The sequence below is a fragment of the Alnus glutinosa genome, chromosome 2 (assembly GCF_958979055.1).
Source record: "Alnus glutinosa chromosome 2, dhAlnGlut1.1, whole genome shotgun sequence".
Classification (NCBI taxonomy): Eukaryota; Viridiplantae; Streptophyta; class Magnoliopsida; order Fagales; family Betulaceae; genus Alnus; species Alnus glutinosa.
In genome coordinates this window covers 38,263,871-38,283,423 of record NC_084887.1, presented here as the reverse complement: position 1 = coordinate 38,283,423, position 19,553 = coordinate 38,263,871, and the positions used below count along the sequence as shown (strand labels likewise).

General features: G+C 36.0%; 3 protein-coding genes across 4 annotated transcripts; 1 reads left to right on the top strand and 2 right to left on the bottom strand.

Moving 5' to 3' along the window:
• Positions 1-1,688: 1,688 nt before the first annotated feature.
• On the bottom strand, positions 1,689-3,325 carry LOC133860612 (BIIDXI-like protein At5g11420). The gene is made up of 3 exons (XM_062296185.1): positions 3,265-3,325; positions 2,609-3,127; positions 1,689-2,278 (listed from the first exon to the last, which is right to left on the bottom strand). The coding sequence occupies exons 1-3, from the start codon at positions 3,323-3,325 to the stop codon at positions 1,689-1,691; spliced, it is 1,170 nt and encodes a 389-aa protein (XP_062152169.1).
• A 3,582-nt stretch (positions 3,326-6,907) lies between these two features.
• On the bottom strand, positions 6,908-9,476 carry LOC133861438 (pentatricopeptide repeat-containing protein At5g06540-like). The gene has a single exon (XM_062297231.1). The coding sequence runs from the start codon at positions 9,455-9,457 to the stop codon at positions 7,961-7,963; it is 1,497 nt and encodes a 498-aa protein (XP_062153215.1). The 5' UTR covers positions 9,458-9,476; the 3' UTR covers positions 6,908-7,960.
• Positions 9,477-10,750: 1,274 nt separating this feature from the next.
• Positions 10,751-16,757, top strand: LOC133860021 (sulfite oxidase). 2 transcript variants are annotated; one of them, XM_062295646.1, is made up of 12 exons: positions 10,751-10,942; positions 11,585-11,700; positions 11,786-11,848; positions 11,981-12,101; positions 12,256-12,337; positions 13,116-13,234; positions 13,374-13,469; positions 14,777-14,887; positions 14,973-15,074; positions 15,408-15,455; positions 15,796-16,011; positions 16,512-16,757. In XM_062295646.1, the coding sequence occupies exons 1-12, from the start codon at positions 10,868-10,870 to the stop codon at positions 16,626-16,628; spliced, it is 1,266 nt and encodes a 421-aa protein (XP_062151630.1). In that variant the 5' UTR covers positions 10,751-10,867; the 3' UTR covers positions 16,629-16,757. The 2 variants fall into 2 exon arrangements, with proteins under 2 accessions (XP_062151630.1, XP_062151631.1); XM_062295647.1 differs by having other exon boundaries at positions 10,757-10,942; positions 12,065-12,101.
• Positions 16,758-19,553: the final 2,796 nt, after the last annotated feature.

Genomic DNA, 19,553 nt, shown 5'->3' with positions numbered 1-19,553 from the left:
TATAACTCTTGATCATTCATCACTTTTGTAATTAAGTATTCAAACTTTAAAAAGTGTCAATTTAAGGTATCTATTTTTCAATTTCAACCATCAGTTAGAATTTTCTATTAAATCTTGCCAAAAAATACCTCTTATTTTTTCTAGGAAAAAAAAGAGAGAAAAAATTGCAAAGATTTAGGTGTCGGTCAGAATTAAACGAATTTTTTTCAAAAATATCCATGTCTGAATCTTTGAAATTTTTTATAATTTAAAAAAAAAAAAAAAAAAAAAAATTACACAAGAGTATTTTGAGAATTTTGATAAAATTTAACGGAAAATTCTAACGGATGATTGAAATTGAAAGAAAGATACCATAAAATGACATTTTTTAAAGTTTGAATACTTAATTGCAAAAATGATGAAAGATCATAAATTATAAGTGAAGTTTTCCTCGATCGAAAAGACTTATATCAATTGAAAGACTACTACTCCCCAGCATGCAATATCCTTTAATTCCACGTGACTTCATAACATTCCACCCCCTTGGATTTCCCCTTGTCCTCGAGGCCAATTTGTTTGTTTTAGTCCATCGCCCCAATCCTCTTCCTCGGTGAAAACTCCTTCAATCATGAAGAGCTTCTTGCAGAGAACATGAAGCTCTTCATGATTGAAGGAGTTTTTTTTTCTAATAATCTGCTTTATCACAAACCCAAGAGCCCAGATTGAGATGCGTGTCGAGCCAGAGTCCTCCATCACTTGTATCTCCAACGTGACTATTGCCTCCCATAGAACCACAAAATGGGACCTCAACCTAGTCACTCCTGTCAATAGCACCAACAAGCATGTGAGCCTAAAGTACACCATTGTTTACTGTGGTCACTCCCTGTGCACGACCTCCATCCAATCTTCCCCTCAGGGTAGTACAGCATTACCTCGTACACCGTCCAGTGAACATGATGATGATGATGAGGGGTTGGATATTGAGCGTGGAGAAGTGGATATTGAGGTCTTCACTTGGGTTTGGTCCATTGTGGATTTTTCACAAAGAATCGTCCTTATGCTCTTATGTCAAGTTCACAAACTCATCCAAAGGAGGGCAGTCAAGGATGTATGCTACTATTGCTACAGCCAGTGGGAGTTGCTAGATTGAGTTTAATTAATATCCGATCGGACATGTTATGATCAGAATAACAGGCTTTTATAATTGACCAATTAATACATGCATGACATATTTATTTACTTAACTATTTTTCACTCTAATGGTTATCATTCTTGAATTTTTTAGGCAGATTTCTTTTTTGCGCATTTGATAGTTTAACTCCCCTTGCTCTGGAATGAATCCAAAATCTAATCTGATCAAAAAGCTTGTATCTTGTTAAATCTTTATTTATTATTAATTTTGTTTTTTGGAACAATATCTCCACTTTTACTAATCATAAACTTAATTGTAGCCTAAGGTAGACCACAGTAGTGTTAAGTAAAGTATTAAGTGGATAGTTTTCTCCAGTTTTCCTCAAATTTTCTAGATAAACTTTTGCTTATGACAATATTTTTCCTCTGCTTCCTAGTTGGCTGTATTCTTTAAAAATAGAAAGAAATAATGGATAATTTTTACAGAGTCTGTGATCGACATTCCTCTGCAACAGAAGGCAATGTAACTCCTCAAATGATCAAGCTGCTCAGCTTCTATAGTAAACAAGTGATTGTCATCATCTCCAAAGGAAATATAGAATGGCTCCCAGTATATATAAATAAATCAGAACCTTCAACTGCATTTCTAGTTTCATCCCATAAGAAGCACGCAAAACTACATCATCAACCACAGGACCACAGTATACACCATCTCTTGTCTGGATTGTTGTATAGCTGAGAAAACTGATAGGAGTTGCACTTGTTTTTGCCTTGAATGTCAAAGAGAATTTCTTGGCTGAGCCAGTGCCATTGCTTGCCAACGAAAAGTTCTGGGAAGTTGATCCTGTTTGAGCCCCAACTACGAAATCACCCACACAAGTGTCATTAGCATCTCCCAATGTGAACTCCAAGCTATACTTAGAGCCTTTTTTAAGTATTACTTCTGTTTGTATGCCAGCTGAAACTCCTGAGACAATCTCTATTGCGGCATTGCCTTGTGGGACAAAGAAGTTTTTGGAGTCTATGTATTTGACAGTTCCTAACACATACCATAGTTTTAATGGAGATTGAAATGCACTTGGAATATTTTCAGCAAGTAGAATTCCCCCAGTAGAGTTACTCAGGAAATCAGGGCCGGTTTCAAATCCTCCATTTGGCAGTAGGTTATCTGTGTCCAACCAAAAATTGCATACAAGACTTTCATAATGGTGAAAATGCGACTGACTTTGTTGTCCATAACTCATTTTATCGAACAGCCTAAAATACTTCTGCAGATATATTACTCCTAAAGCAGAGTTTGACTAAAGAGATGAATTACAGAATATGATATGCTAAACACTAGCAATAAAGTTGATGCTATGTTGCAACCAACATCCTAATCCTTGGCAACAACATTGACATAATTTGAACCCTATTTATCCACAATTGTTGATTGAAAATCACGACTTAGATTGACGGAATATTTTCAACTCTTGTGGAGAACTAGAAATGTACTTACCATTGGCATCAGAAAGTGTTCCAACGCTCTTAAGAAGAAGCGAGTCAATTACAGGCCAACATTTGGTGTTGGGATTCGATTCTACTCTTATACTTTGAAACACAAGATTAACAGGCTCTCCCTCGCCCCAACTGCCCAAGTAGTGACCATATCTCTCCCATGTTTCCTTCCCATACTGTTGCTTCAAAGAAAAGACCTTCGTACTATGTGGCACTGAAATCACTACATAAACATGGTGTGAACAATTCCGATCACCCGGGGCAACTGCAAAGGTAAGCACGTAATCCGTAATACCGCCATTAGCGATGAAAGTCTGGCTGATTTTGCCATCTTGACACAATTGTATGGCATGTCCATTCTCTAGCAGTGATGTGTCCTGACTAGCTGTTACATACTGTATTGTTCCTTCAAATGTCCATCCCGGAACCTCGTTGCTTTGGCTCAATAGCATAAATGAGGAGGTGGAATTTCCCTTCAAGTTTGCTGGTGGGGATTCAAAATCTGGATTCTGAAGAAGATCTGTAGATGAATATCATATACGTTAGCAAATATGTTAGACAAGAAAAGATAGCTTTCTTTGCTATGAATGGATATATCTTAAGTTTCGGTTTTTGGTATAATGTCTAGTAAAGATTGAACTGTGTTGCTGATATTACCTGCGGATGCCATTCCCATGAACAGAAGTGAAAGAAAAATCTTTTCTGCCTTCATTTTCATTGCTACAGAAAGAAGAGAACGACCATATCATTGAATCTATAGCAACTAACATGAGTTATATATATATATATATATTCTTGTCATGCTATATTATATTTCTTAGAATTAAATGATTAAAACAACATTTTCATATTTGCTTAAGCTTTTTTAGTTTTTTTTTTGGATAATACCCAACCAGAAGTTTCCTACCGGTTGCAATGCACTTGATTACTTTTTTTTTTTTTTTTTTAAAGTCACTTATTCTTTCTTTATTTCTATTTATTCAATAATGGCAAGCAATTAAGTGCATCACCAGACCCCTCATGGGCCTCATTGCTAAATCCCTTTCAAAGGGTGGTTCTGAGAAGCTATGAGAATTGTCCATAAATGGATAAAGTTGTGACCAAAATGTAACCTTTCTGCTTCTTTGTGGTGTATATATATGGTCTGCCAGCTGAAGCCTTGCCCAATACACTTCCTTGACGCGTCAAATGCAAACCCAAATGGCAAAAGGCAAGCAAAAATAGAAGAGATCAGGGCAAGAAAAAATGGCCGAAGTTCTCCACCAATGGCAATACGAGTCATTAGTGCCTTCCATTGCCTCTGTTTTTCAAAAGCAAAAGGGAATGGAGTCTCGATCACTGATCAGTACCTTCTATGTTCTCACTGTAATTAGAGCGAAAGAAAACCCCGAATTTAATGTAGAAATACCACTTTTCAATGTAATTTTCTTTCTAGTCAAAAGATACCAATAAACAGGATTTTCTTTCATGGTATATTCAATTGTTGTTCTTATTTTACTAAATTCATTATCCACTCTACAAAAACTGTGGTCTATTTTTTATAATTTTTCACCCGTTAAGATTTAATTCTAAATTGTTTATGGAGAGAACTTTACTTATAACTCTTAAATTTTCTCCCCTTTTGAAAGTACCTAAACTTTTAGGGTATCTATTTTTAAGAAAGTTTCAATCTCAGTCCTCCATTACAGTTTGCGTTACATCCTGTCAAAATTCTCAAAATATCTATTTTTTTTTTTTTAGAAAAAAAAATAAAAAAAAAAAATTGTTAGGATTTAAATGTTGGTGATAATTTAACGGAATTTGCAAAAATGCTCATGCCTAAATATTTAATTTTTTTTAAAAAAAAAAATTAACATAGGCATTTTGAAAATTTTGATAAGATTAACGGAAAATTCTAATAAGGGACTGAGATTGAAATTTTCTGAATAATTGATACTCTAAATTGAGACGTTTTAAAGTTTATGTACCTTTTTTTTTAAAATGAGTGAAAGTTTAAAGGTTATAAGTGAAATTCTTCCTTACTTACGAGAAAGAGAAAGTGAGCAAAATTAAATTTTAACTACATCACACCAAATCCTATTTTTAGGTGTCTGAAGTGATTAAATTGGATTTGATATCAGCTTTTTCAATTCACCATATTAATTTTATGGAGTATCACATTTGGAGCCCTTAATTGATTCATGAGCACCTACCCTTGTCTTTTTCTTTGCTAGGAAAATATTCCCCAGTTTTGTTCATTTTAGAAGGAAACACGTAAGGTGCCATTAAGGAGCAAAAAACAAATTGAAGGAGGAATATTGCAGAGAACATGAAACTTAAGTCTCAAGTAATCAACTGACTGCTTAATTGAAGTGAGAGAGTCCACGTGAATCCACTTGCTTAAATAAATTTTAAGTTGTCTAGCAACCTACTCAGATAGGTAGGTTTCACATTGGCTCTCTCACATGTACTCGCCAATTACCGGAGAACCTAATCCTTCAAGTTCTCTTTTTATTGTGAAAAATGCTTCGAGTATTACAATCTCTGTATAAACTGATGTGCCAATGCTGGTGAAAGATTAAGAGCGTATGGTTGACAAGTCAACCGCTAGCGAATTAAATTGACACGTACAAATTTTTTGTTTAATTATTTCATCAACTGTTAGGTCAGTTTGTAATTGTGCTTACTGTAAAAGCAGCAATACCTAGCAGCACTCTTTCACACTGTATACATTGCTATTTGGCACTGATAATAATAATATTATTTAACAAAGAAAAAGAGAAAAGGAAACTACGTTGAAGCCTGAAGGTTGGTCTTTCCCACTATTTAGAACTCATATTGTTACCACATCTACCTTCCAACCCATACACACACCCTCCTCAAGCAAAGCTTACTTCCATGGATCACCCTGCTGAAACAGCCATTCCCATTGATGGGTCTAACCTCCAGCCCACCAGTACTGCTACCCACACCAGGACCATCACCATAACTATGCATTGCCCTGATGTAAAAGACATTCTGAAATCATTTGTTTTATTTCTTGTCCTAACAGGTGTCTTTGTACCACTGGCCGCCCTAGTAGTTGGCTTTATCACAAGCCCCAGAGCCCAAAGTGAGATTTTTGTGAAGCCAGAGTCCTCCCTCACTTTCTCCAACATGACCATTGCCTCCAACATGGTGATTACTGTCAAGAACCCCAGCAAGCATTTGAGCCTAAAGTACACTGACATCCAGTTAGGTGTTGTTTTCCGTGATAACTTCCTGTGCAGGACCTCCATGCAATCTTTCTCTCAGGTTCCTGGAAAAGAAACAACAGTCAGTGCAGCACTTCATTGTATAACATCCAGTGAAGATCTGGAGGTGGATTTTGCGCGTGGAGAAGTGGATACTGAGGTCATATTGCTGACTTCAGTTCAGTTTCGTCCATGGTGGATTTTTTACCAACCATCCTTCTTATGCTCTTCTGTGATGTTCACAAACTCATCCAAGGGAGGGCAGTCAATGATGTATGCTATGGCCAGTGAGAGTTGCTAGAGTTTAGTATCCGATATGTTATGATCAGAATGGGATTTTAGAATTGACTAAGAGATTACATTTTCCTACTTTTTTCACGTCTTTTCTTCTTCTTCTACTTCGTTTATTTACTTTTCTATTTTCACTCTAATGGTTCTCATTCTTGAATTTTTAGGCAGATTTTTGTCTTGGCGCATTTGATAGTTTAACATCCCTTAATTGCTCTGGAAGCCATCATAATCAAATCATCAAGAAGCTTTTATCTTGTTAAATCTTTTTTTTTTTTGGCACAACTTCTGCAATTTTACTAATCATAAACTTGTAGTCTAAGGAGGACCACAATAATGTTGTCTAAAGTATTAAGTGGATAGTTTTCTCCAGTTTTCCTCAAATTTTCCATCTAATTTTGAGTTTGGGAAGTCCTTAACACTTCTCATTAATTCATGGAACACATTCACAATAGTAGAATGATATGAGGCTACCTAACTAGTACCAACTATTACCACAGAAAAGATCAAAACAACAGCAGTAAACAAAGGCATCAACAAGATAGCTTTTTAGGTGAACCAGTAACGGCTCTTCATTTTGTGCTTGTTACAGCTGTAATCCTGGTTTCTGGTTCAGTCAAGGCTCAGCCATGGCAAGACCTGTGCGGAGATATGTCATTGGACATCTTTCCATGAATTAACTGGTCCGTCCTTCCTGCAGAATTAACTCGGGAGATTGAATTCTGATGGAAAGCTTAAAAGCAGATTTTGGAATCAAGCAAATATTAATGGTTCATGGCATTATGTAGCTCTAAAATAAAAAAGTACCTTTGTAATCCCCACCATAAGGACCAAATAACAGAGCAGTTTACCAGCTACAGAAAAATCATAATAAAATCACGAATTATCATTAAAGCTATTTCTTTAACCCACCACCATCAACCATGTAATCGAACATCAGATATCAGTCAAGTTGATTAATGCATACTGCATAAATAGACTTTGCCCAATTGGGTACACGTGAGTACAAACAATATTACTGTCAGACCAATCTTCTATCTAATCCGCTAGACTTGTTATTTTCACAATATTTTGTTTGATCTTGAAAATCAACTACAATTTTTACCGCTGTGATATCTGCATTTCAGATTAAAAACTAAACTCAATGCAAAGCTGCATTCTCTGTTACTGAACTGCAAAGTACTTCATCTTCGGTCAGATTTGGTGGCATAGTTGAGTAAAATGATAGGAGTTGGACTCGAATATGCACCCCATGACATAGAAAATTTCTTGGCTGATCCAGTCAATTACTCTGAAAAGTTCTAAATTGTCAATCCTGCTTGAGCCCCTTTGGTAAATATCCAAGCGGGGAGTTCTTAAAATCTTTTAATTTTGATTCCAAGTCATAAATGGAGCCACCTCCAATTCTCTTGCTGCTTTTACAATAGTAGGAATCCCCTGCCACATTCCTAATTGTTGTTGTGACTTCTGGAACAAAGCGTGTCTGGAGTCCATCTATATCCTCACCCAAGCACAATTTGTGTATCCTCTTAAGTTAAAAGGATCAGAATCCAAGATAGATTGAATCATTATCCCATCACACAAATTAGGATAAAAAATAGAGAAATTGTCACATTGCCCTAGCTTTCTCCTTAATTGTCAGAATTATAAATTCAAGTCCTTATCCATCACAGGGCCAAAACTCAGAGAGATATGGACAACTTCCCTTAAAAATACCCTCACATTTCTTCCCTCTATGTAAAAGACCAATCACGGTGCTTAGCATGATAAAAGCCATTGATCTCTTCTCCCATGTTAATCAAAATTTAGACCGGCTCACAACCATGATATATCATGAAAACTTATTTTTTTTTTTATTTCCTTTTTGAGTGTTGTTCAACCGGATGGGTGTCTTCTGATGCATATTTATATACAAAAGTATCATTATCCACCAGGCTCCACCCAGGCGTTTTCTTAAGGCTCCCTTCTTTCATCACCTTTCTCAACCTCATCACATCCTCCCACTTTCCAGCCCCTGCATACATATTGGACAAGACGACATAAACACCGTGATTATGAGGTTCCAAAACAAGAATTTTTTTTACCACTCTTTCAGCAACCTCGATATTTCCATGATTTTTACAAGCCGCCAACAATGCTCCCAAAATCACCACATCAGGCTTCCACACCATTCCTTTTACCAATTTCTCTGCTTCTAGCAGCTTCCCACCCCTCCCAAGAAGATCAACCATGCACCCATAATGTTCAATCTTTGGCTCAATGCCATACACCCCCTTCATGGAATAAAAAATTTCACTTCCAACATCAATCAAGCCAGCATGGCAACAGGCAGATAAAACCCCAACGAACGTGATATCATTTGGCACAACCTGCTCCTTCTCTAGCTTCCAAAAGAGACCAAGTGCTTCTTCAGCATGTCCATGACTTGCCAACCCACAAATCATCGCATTCCAAGTTGCAACATTCTTTTCACAAATACTCTCAAACAAATCTTTAGCTGCCAAAATTGCTCCATTCTTTGCATACATATGCAGCAATGCCGTGCCAAGAATCACTCCAATGTCAATCCCCTTCTCCTTCGTATACGCATGAATTCTTTCTCCCAATTCTAAACAGCCCGATCGAGCACAAGCAGATAACACAGAGGCCAGAGTCACACTGTTCGGTTCAAACCCCTCAGCAACCATTTGATCAAAAAGTACCAAAGCCTCGTTCGAACAAAAATTCTGCTCATAACCCCCAATCATTGTCGTCCAAATACTCAAATTCCTCTCAGGATATTCCTCAAACACCATCCGGGCATCCCCCAAACTACTCGAAACAGAGTAACCCCTCACCAATCCATTAACCACATGCAAATCCAAATCCAACCCAAATTTCACAACATGGGTATGAACCTGTTTGCACAACCCAAGCGAGAAAATTTTAGAACAAGCCTTGAGAAGAAAAGGGAACGTGTGCCTGCCCGGCACAACACCGAGCCTCCTCATCTTCGCATAAAGAAACACAGCCTCACAAGCGTATGCTCCACCAGCATGAGCTCTAATCAGCGTATTCCACATGAACCCATTTGGGGTTTGCGTGTTTTCGAATATCTTTAAAGCATACCCGATATCTCCCGACTCGGATAGAGCGCAGAAGGATAGCAATCGGCTAGCCGCGAAAGCGTCGTGGATGCGAGCGGAGACAATCATCTGGGCATGGACTTGCTTGAGTTGGTGCATTGAGGTGCATTGGTCCGCTAGGAGAGAAAGGCGAGGAGGCTTAGGCATTGGTGGGGGCAGAGGAAGAGATGTGTAAGAGCGCAAGTTGAAGTGTTTGGTGAAGAAGAGAGGTTTTAGCGGGAACATTTGGAGGTAGATTTACTCTGTTTTGAGCCATTCAAACAAGCCGTTATACCTACGGAGCATTTGATTTATACCCTTTTTTCTTAAATTAGTTTTGTTTTAAAAAAAATAAAAAATTATTTCCTAAAATAATACTATTGGAGTTTATTTTCAAAAATATTGGCAAGGCAAAGACCAAAGATAAGAGGAGACAATTATTTTTATTTTAGCTTTTCATTTTTTTTATTTTTTTATTTTTATGATGAATAGCTTTTCATGTTATTTAGCACAAAGATAAGAGCAAATCCTCGATTGGATATATTGTTTTGGTTTGATATATAAAATATGATAAATGAGTTTTTGGAATCCTTTTTCTCCCATCAATATTTTATTTATTTGTAAGTTTTGTACTTATTATTCAAATAATTATCTTAAAGGAAAAATAATTACAAAAAATGAGTTTTATCAACATGAAAAGATAGCATAAACCGTTCCACTTGTTAATGTTTTTTATATGGCGGTTTTTTGTTATTTATTTAAAAATATATTTTAATGTGAAATAAAAGTGAAAGTAATTTTAAAATGTTTTGTAAGTGATTTATTTTTTTAGTTGTTTGTTAACATTTTTATTTTTATTTTTTATTTTTAAAAAAAAGGGAGAATAAAAGGCTTTAACAAACTAAGCCTATAATAGCATTGGTTGAAATAGATTAAGTGAAATAGAAAAAAAAATTATTTTAATGTCTAAATTATATTTTACAAATATAATGGTGTATATATATATATATTTCTCTAAGTAGATAATGATATATATATTGTCATATAATTTACATGTTATCACGTTATTTATAATTTTATAAACAACTTAACACCATATTATTAAATACAATAAAACAAAATTTTGAAGGTTATTTTATTTTTGTTAAAACAAAAATATTTTAAAATAATTTTTTAAAACTGTGGGAGAAAAAAGAAAACCAACGGCGCCGATGTTTCCGTAGTATCCCACTCAGCTACATTCCACGGTCTTCGATGAGATCAATTTGGCCGCTCCAATCCAAAACATTCCAGAACAAAAAGATCAACGTGGGATTTTACGAGCGACAAGCTAATCACCGTCAGTCTCCACGAGCAATGATAGGCAGGGCCCGCAGGGGCAACCCCCTGCCCGCTCCTTTTCATTAAAAATGAATTTTTTTAATGAAGTTGCTTTTTCATTAAAAAAAATTATTTTTTTTATTAAAACAGCATGCTGGGGGGACGGTAGAATATATCATTTCCCCAGTCTCCACTGCGTAGAATTCAGGGACCCACCTTGCCATATAAAAGGAAATTGTGGTCTGGGAATCTCACGGTCGTTGTTTGCGCAGATGAAGAGAGAGCCCATTTGTGACTTGTGAGGCTTCGAAGAAAGGAAAGGGAGAGCCAAGAGAAATGCCGGGAGTGAGAGGGCCCTCAGATTACTCACAGGAACCACCTCGTCACCCATGCCTCAAAATCAACGCCAAGGCAAGCCAGCCATTTCTATTATATGTTAATATTTGTTCCTCCTCTTATTTTTTCCGGCTACAGTTTGGATTTTTGATCTGGGAATAGGGTGATAATCTTCAAAGCTTGCATATACACTCACAGTCTCACATATACACATTAAGGGAAATTTCTGGAATTGAATAAAGTGGTAAACTTTGTTTTATATGGGTTCTATCTAAAAATCTTTCCTTTGTCCTATGGGACGGTAATTTGGGAATTGGTGGAACTTGCTTGTCAGTTTTGATGGGGTGCCTTTGCTTCGAAGTCCTTATGGTCGTTTGCTGCATAAGGGCTCATTTGTGTTGAGTTGTATATGCCAATACCTCCTCCAAGAGATATCCAGTTTTATTGCATATTTACATTTGGAGTATATTTTGAGATGTGGGTCATTTTGGGCTATGCAACCGCTTCAAGTATTTATTCATCCTAAAAGAAGTTAAGAATGACTGAAAATATGAATTATAAGATATTTCCTGGAAGATATGGCCAATATAGTGAATGGACGCAAGTTGTTCTTTCCACAAATTGCAATTTTGTACCTGCATATATATGCTAATGTTTCTCTTTTGACCAGCTTTGAGTCCAACGAGTAATCTTCATTTCCCAATGTCTCTGGTACAGGAACCCTTCAATGCTGAGCCACCCCGTTCGGCCTTGGTTTCCTCTTATGTGACTCCGGTGGATTTATTCTACAAGAGAAATCATGGCCCAATCCCAATAGTTGATGACATAGAAAGGTGGCCTTTTCTTTCCTAGTTCCTTCTCTCCACGTATATAAGACATTCAAAGTTAACTGATTTGAGAACCTGTTTGGCAGAGCAGATATTGTGTTTCTATCTCTGGGTTGGTAGAAAATCCTAAGGAGCTGTTTATGAAAGATATCAGGTGAGTGCTGGGATGGGGGAAATCACATTTTAATGTTTCAACGTTCTGTACTAGAATCCATATTATCACTTTGATGTATTTGTTTAATCTCTGTTGTTGTGTCAGTAATACTTGTTCTGATATTTTCTGAAGAAAGTGGGCAATATTAATGTTTAAGTTAGCATGCATTACAAAGGTGCTTGAGCAAGTAATGTACATTGTTATTATATGTAACAGGATGCTTCCAAAGTATAATGTCACTGCCACTTTACAGGTATATTCTGTTATACATATGCTGTTGGGCCTGTTGGCCTTTATTGTGTTTGAGTCAGATGGAACCTCTTGCCTCAAGTTGTAGCATAGAGAAACTTGGCTATGTTCTTGAATATGCTAAGACCTCATTGATTTGGCTTTTGTGGGTTACTCAGTGTGCAGGTAATAGAAGGACTGCTATGAGTAACACCAGAAAAGTGAAGGGAGTCGGCTGGGATGTTTCCGCCATAGGAAACGGTTTGTTTTCTCCATTGTGGATGCACACTGTTTCTTTTGATATTGGCGTGTGATGGGTACAACGGAGGGAAACCCCCCCCCCCCCCCCCCCCCCCTTCACCCACCCACCCACCCACCCACACAAATGCACACCAAAAAAGGGGTATTAATCCCAAAGATGTCTTGGCACATTAGAGGATACATTGATGCTGCAGGATTAATTTAATTTGAGCCCAAGTATTTTTTGGATGCTCTACTGGATTCTTCACTATGTGGTTTCATTTAGGCTATGTTAAACATGTATTTCTTGCAAATTAATACAGCTAAGTTCTCAATTTAGCTAATTGTTGCGATACAAATGGCCATAAAATCCCAAATGGAATAATACTTGATAATCTATTGAAAATTAAAATAACTTTTTGCTGAATTGAAAATTTAAACGTTTAGTAGAAGAGAATTATGTTTTGGATCAAGAGTTTGCATTTTTGCTTCAAAAGAGATATAATTGAAATCATATCTCAGTCCTTCACTTAATTATCTTTCTTAATTTCTTCATGCTTTGTGATATGTAAAATTTTCCTTGGGATTAGAAAGACTCGAGGCTGACATAGGTTTCATTCTAGCTTAAACATGGATCTATTGGCTGAGTATCGGCTTATCAAAAGTATATTTTTGTACTTATAGTTCATAGTTCACATCTACGGAGAATCTGAATGATATTTAATTATATGTCAGCTACTACCAAAGATGTTTTAGTTAAATAATTATGACTTTTTAACATTCCTTAAGTTCTTTTCAGCTGTCTGGGGTGGTGCCAAGTTGGCTGATGTTCTTGAACTTGTTGGAATATCTAAGTTGACAAGTTCCACTCAATCAGGTGGAAAACATGTTGAATTTGTAAGCATTGATAAATGTAAGGTAACAAAGTTGGCCTTTTTAATATTATTCTAAATATTTCTGTTTTGTGGCCCTTTGCTCTGGTGGAGAAATTTGAAATGTTAAGTTTTATGGGGGGAACTTAACTGCTGTAATGCTTCTGAATAATGAAAAACTTTAGGAAGAAAATGGAGGCCCTTACAAAGCATCAATTCCACTAAGTCAGGCCACAAACCCTGACGCAGATGTTTTACTTGCTTATGAGATGAATGGAGAGGTAAGTGTTTCATTGAGGAGTCAACTGTTGTGCTTATCAATTCGTAAACAACCATCTTTGTAAATCAGTCAACTTTTCTTTGTATTCAACTAATTGAGTGTTCCTGGTTTGTTGCCTCTGTTTTTATTTTTTGATTGTTTTAATTAAATTTCTACCTGTGCTCCCTATGCTTATCCCAGTTTCTCAACCTAGCAAAATCTGTTTTTTTTTTTTTTGGATGAATCAATGCATTTATAAACCAAACTCAACAGAGTACATCACTCCAGTAAACACTAGATACACCCCACAAACAAGGAAACAACACTCAACGCCCATCAAGAGCTTACAACCGAACCAAAACAAAACAGCTCAAAGCTATGCTAAACCGAACGCCAACCAACAGAAAACAAAATCAGCAAACAAACGAAAACAGCCAAACAGGGATTACAAACGCCATTGCTTTGATAGCCTACCAGAGGAATTCTTCAGCTTCTTACAGGACATAACCCGAGTCCTTACCTCCCCTTTAATACGATCAACGAGGGCCTCTTCGGTCAAAGGAGTATTACCATAGCAAAGGTCATTTCTCAACCTCCAAATATGGTATACAGCAGCTGCCAAACAAAGTTTACAAAGTATTTTCTGCAGACTTTTTTTTGATAAGTAAGAGAGGTTTTATTAAAAAACGCAAAGCACAATCAAGTACACAGGGGGTATACAAGAAAGGCAATTAAGAAGAAAAAAAAAACAGCCATCAAATGACGCCAAACCCTTCAACAGAAACTACAATGGAAGAACAAATGATCAATAGATTCCTGGCAGTCATAACAAAACCGACATAAGGGGTTTCTAGTAAATCCCCAGCCACACATCGGGTCTTTGGTAGCAAGAGTATTCCTAAACACAAGCCATAACATGAAAGCATGTCGAGGAATGGCCAACGGAAACCACACAACCTATCAGATTTTGTTTGATAGCAAAATCTGTTTTATGAGCTCAGCATTAATTTATCCATGTTTTGTTTGTTAGTGTCTTAAGATCTTGTAGTCAGTCACTTGTAAATTATAATATTTCTCTACTTATCAAACAAAAGAAGAAAGAACAGGATGTATCTGAATAGATTTCTGTGTATCTTGTAAACGTATGTGTTGCATATCGGTTTATCTTGTATCTTTTAGATATTATCCATATGCTTATTTCTGTATTACATTTTTGAACATCTTCCGTTACCGTCTGCCCTATATTTCTTCCAGTAATTCAGTTTTTTGGAACATGATGTATTAGTCAGTTGTTCTCATGTTGGTTTACTTTCTTGTTATCAACCAAAGACTCTTAATAGGGATCATGGGTATCCATTGCGCGTGATTGTCCCGGGTGTTATTGGAGCCCGTTCTGTTAAATGGCTAGATTCTATAAGTGTAATTACAGAGGAATGCCAGGTTGGAAATACATTTTCATCTTTATTTGAATATGTTCTAATTCTTCGTTCATACATTTGTATGTTCAAGTTTACACTCCTTGCAGGGATTCTTTATGCAAAAAGACTACAAAATGTTTCCACCTTCAGTCGATTGGGACAACATTAATTGGTCAACCAGGAGAGCACAAATGGATTTCCCTGTTCAGGTAATTTCAAAATGCGACTTATTTTTTTCTATATTACTTAAATGCTTCTTTTGTTGAATATCACTTATTTTATAATGAGAGAAGCATTGCTTTGATTTCTTAATTGCAAGTAGGATCTGAGATAAGCTGTTCTAATTTAATGTTAATATACTGTCATATACAGCTAATGTCAAGGTTGGTTAAGTGTAACTTTCACCTTATTAATAACATATAGAAGAAAACTCCTTTTTTGCCAGATTAAAGTATTAAACATTGGATATAGCCTCTCTTTTTTTACCTCCATTTGTGTGTGACCATTAATGCCTACTAACATTTTGGTTTGGTGATTGACAGAGTGTAATATGTTCTTTAGAGGATGTGACTGCAATAAAGCCTGGAAAGGTTAGTTCTATTTGCAATTACACATTTTATATGCTCGTTTACATATATAAAGTTTAGTCTTTACCATCAATTATCCCAAGTTATTCTTTCTTATTATGAAGTGATGATGATGATGTATGGTTCTTTTCAACTGTCTAAGGCAGTACAACCCTTCTTTATACACCCAAACTCTTCTACATCATATTTAATATTTGAATTGGAACTTTTCTGCGTATATGGGTAGGCGCTGACTGCTGAGGAGATCTTTTCTACCATGTGCTTTTGTGTCATCATATTTATGTTTGAATTTTACTTATCAATCAAATGAGTTGGATCCTCTTAGATCATTTATATTTTGCAGATAAAAGTTAGTGGATATGCAGCATCAGGAGGTGGCCGTGGCATTGAGAGGGTAGATCTGTCTGTTGACGGTGGCAAAACCTGGATGGAAGCCTCCAGATACCAAAAGACTGGCATCCCATACATCACAGATGATATAAGCAGTGACAAGTGGGCATGGGTGCTTTTTGAGGCCACCATCGATGTCACGCATAGCACAGAGATTGTTGCAAAAGCGGTATGTTGGGTTTCTTCTGATAATAATATTACTAGTTTTGATTGACTGTGAAACTGCTATGTTTTTTGTCCTTGGTTTAGTATCAACTTATAAATTATTAAAGCTGATTATCTTAAATTTTTCAGTTCATTTTATGCTTGTCTATAAACCGTATGTGCATGAAAAGATAAAAACATGAAGTTCTGAGACAAATTATTTCTGTTTTGGACGTGACCATGTTCGTTAAACTTTTTGTTTTTTGTCTTTTGTTCTTAAGACGTACATTAACAAAAAAACTCAAAACACAAAACAGTTTTTCACCATGTCAGAACACTTTTTCAAACCATAAGTGTTTGAATTTTGGAACGTCCCCTCATCCTGCTCACCTGCTGGTTTACAAATGGGTTGACTCATCATAGTTGAGAAAAAACCTGCACATTCTAAATGAGCTGCAATTCCATGCTCTCATATTTTGCTTATGGTTTGCACTTGTCTGTGTTTCTCTTTTCATTGATTGGCAGGTGGATATAGCAGCCAATGTCCAACCCGAAAGGGTGGAAGACATTTGGAACTTGAGAGGGATACTGAACACCTCATGGCATCGAGTTCAAGTTCGAGTTGGTCACTCAAATATGTAGACCAAAGATCAAACATTATCAAATAAAATGCTTTCTCTTGGTTAAATTGACCGTGTTTGTTTTTCTTATGCGATGTACACAAATAATAATTTCTGTATTTTGATGCTATTTAGTATGTTTTTTTCAATATTTTTTTTTCTTCTTTTCTTTTTTTTTAAATACCACATTCATTCAACAAGAGTAGGGTTATAAAAGAGAGGAGTGGGTGCCCCAACAATGAACCCGAAGTTGTTAAAACTATGCCGAAATTCATAACACTAGCGAGGGAATGGGTGTATTTTTAATTCCAAATGAATCAAAAATTTCACGGCCCTATGACAAAGCCAACGATTGGTCCGCACCAAGTCGACAAAACACCAACACAGTGAAGAGTATTTACAAGGCCAAACACCAAAAAAATAAATAAATAAATAATCGATCTGAAAGGACCAATCTGAGATGGAGTTGAGGAGATGGAGAGCTTCTGAGATGAACCGAAATATCTTGATTTAGCAAAGCAGAAATGACCACCTTCAAATCGAACGTCATCAACCTTGCTTTTTATTTGCTGGCAGTCATGACCTTTGCAGGCCCAAATGGCTGGCTTAATTACATGATTCAAACAGGGCCCCAAGTGTTGTGCCTGACAAGGTAGGCCATTTTCATGAAAAGACCAATCCAATCGAGGTGGGGGCTTCTTTCCATGGGGTTCAGACTTCAGAGTATTTCCCCCCCACCCCAAAAAAAAAAAAAAAAAAAAAAAAAAGAAAGAAAGAAAGAAAGAAAGAAAGATTTGTGTTTATTTTCTAATGGCATACTGCACGATCTGAACCGTTTAATGTTGCTTTGAACGGTCATGATAGGTCAAATTCCATAGAAGTACCGTGCGTGGTGGGATCCTCCAATAATTTTGCCGTGACAAATTTACAAAAACGATGACTATAATGCACGTCAGTTTGTAAAAAATTGTGATAAAAATAGCACTTTGAATGGTAATCTTGGGTTGAGTGACATTAATTTCTGTATGTTGTGGGTTTTGATCTAGAAGAAAAATGCCTTTATCCAATCTCTTCCCAATGGGGCAATGGGGAGACAGTATTTTATTAGATGAAATATTGACTTTGTTTGTGAACCAAGAGAAGTTTCTCAAAAAAGATCAATGGCATGCTGATCCTTTTGGTTAATCAATTATGTCCAACCGTTCTTTTCCAACTTGCAAACGAGTTTCCACCACCCTTATTACTTTATTAGCAGTAGATATGATCAATGATTTATTTATTGCCGTCGCTTTCTATCGGTACTCTCAAGCACCTCTGCCTGTCTGCCTCTCCACGTACACTTCAATAATCTTGCACATGCTGGAAATGACCCACTAAAAACACCAGCAGGGTTTGTCCTGTGGCTTAAGATTTCTGTGGGAGAGCCGGTTTGGACCCTAGATTCCAACCTTGATTCCACTCGGAAAAAAAAAAAAATTGTTATCATATCAATCATCTACTGTTTATCCTTTATTTTAATTAAATATTTTATGTTTTAAGTCTAACTCATTGAGAGAGAGTTGAAACCTATACGTGAGGAGAAGTATTAAAATATTAATAAATGTTTAAGTACACAATTTCTTATTGGTAAGGATGACAATTCGTGTCTGCATGTCGGATTCGGATCGTATTAGTTTAAGGCTATATAGGTCAATCTTAAGCCGATTCATTTAATTAAATGAGTCATATCCTTCAACTATAACTTGTTAATTTTGTATCAGGTTCGAGAATCGTGTAAGAAATTGACAATCTTAAATGTCGTTTGTCGACATATAAGTATTATATTATATAGGTTAACCATAATTTGACCCATTTATATAGATAAATATTGATTTAATAAAACGTTACTCACAAAAGTGAAATAATTGTAACGACATTTAGTGGTGCGCACATGGGAGACAAATGGTCCATTACACATTTTCCTTTTTATCTTTATAAATTACAATATTCCGGTGAAATTGGTCACGTTTTGTGTTATTGAGTGACGTAGGCCTCAACGTGGGGTCGGCCACAGAAACAAAGGAAAAGAAATTGATGCGGTCATTGCGGTCTGACTGTGATTGATCGGAAGATTGTGCACATCGAGAGACACCGGTCTTTTTGAGTTGAAGGAGATTTTAGTGATAATTGCACAGTTAGTTTTTAGGGTCGACTTAAATTATAAATTATTTTTTATGGTATAAAAAAGTTTATGGAGGGTTTTTGTGATAAATAATAATTTCAAATAACTTATTGAACCCATTTTTTGTTCACCAAGTTAACTAATTCCGTTAGTTTGTCACGTTATACGCAATAGAAAATTGACACGTGTCAATTACAATAAAAAAAATATTAAAATATAAATAAATAAAACTTAAAAATTATTTTTTTAAAAAAAAAATAGTGAAGGGGTGTGGCTCACGGCCACCTCCTGCCACTAGAACCGGCAGGCGGCAGCCACCTCTTCATTATTTTTTTTTCTTTTTTTTTTTAAAAAATAAATTTTAAGTTTTATTTATTAATATTTTTAATATATATATATTTTTATTGTAATGGATACGTGTTGATTTTTTATTGAGTATGACATAACAAACTAACTGAATTTGTTAATTTGGTAGACGAAAAATTGATTCAGAGAATGATTCGTAATTATAGTTTACTATAAATACCCTTTATGAACTTTTTATACTATAAGAAATAATTCATAATTTAGGCCAACTACAAGAATCGATAATGCAATTACCCTTATATTTGATTGAAACATTGGAGGCCTACTAAATAACTTTCTTCTAGGCTCCACTAGATGATATAGGCTTTAGTTATCAGCCAAGCCTTGGGCACTTTGCCTATTAACCCAAGTTGTTCTGGTTATAGATTATTTAGTGTACTTAACGTGATAGGGAAAGAAAGTAGAGATGAGGTCACTGGC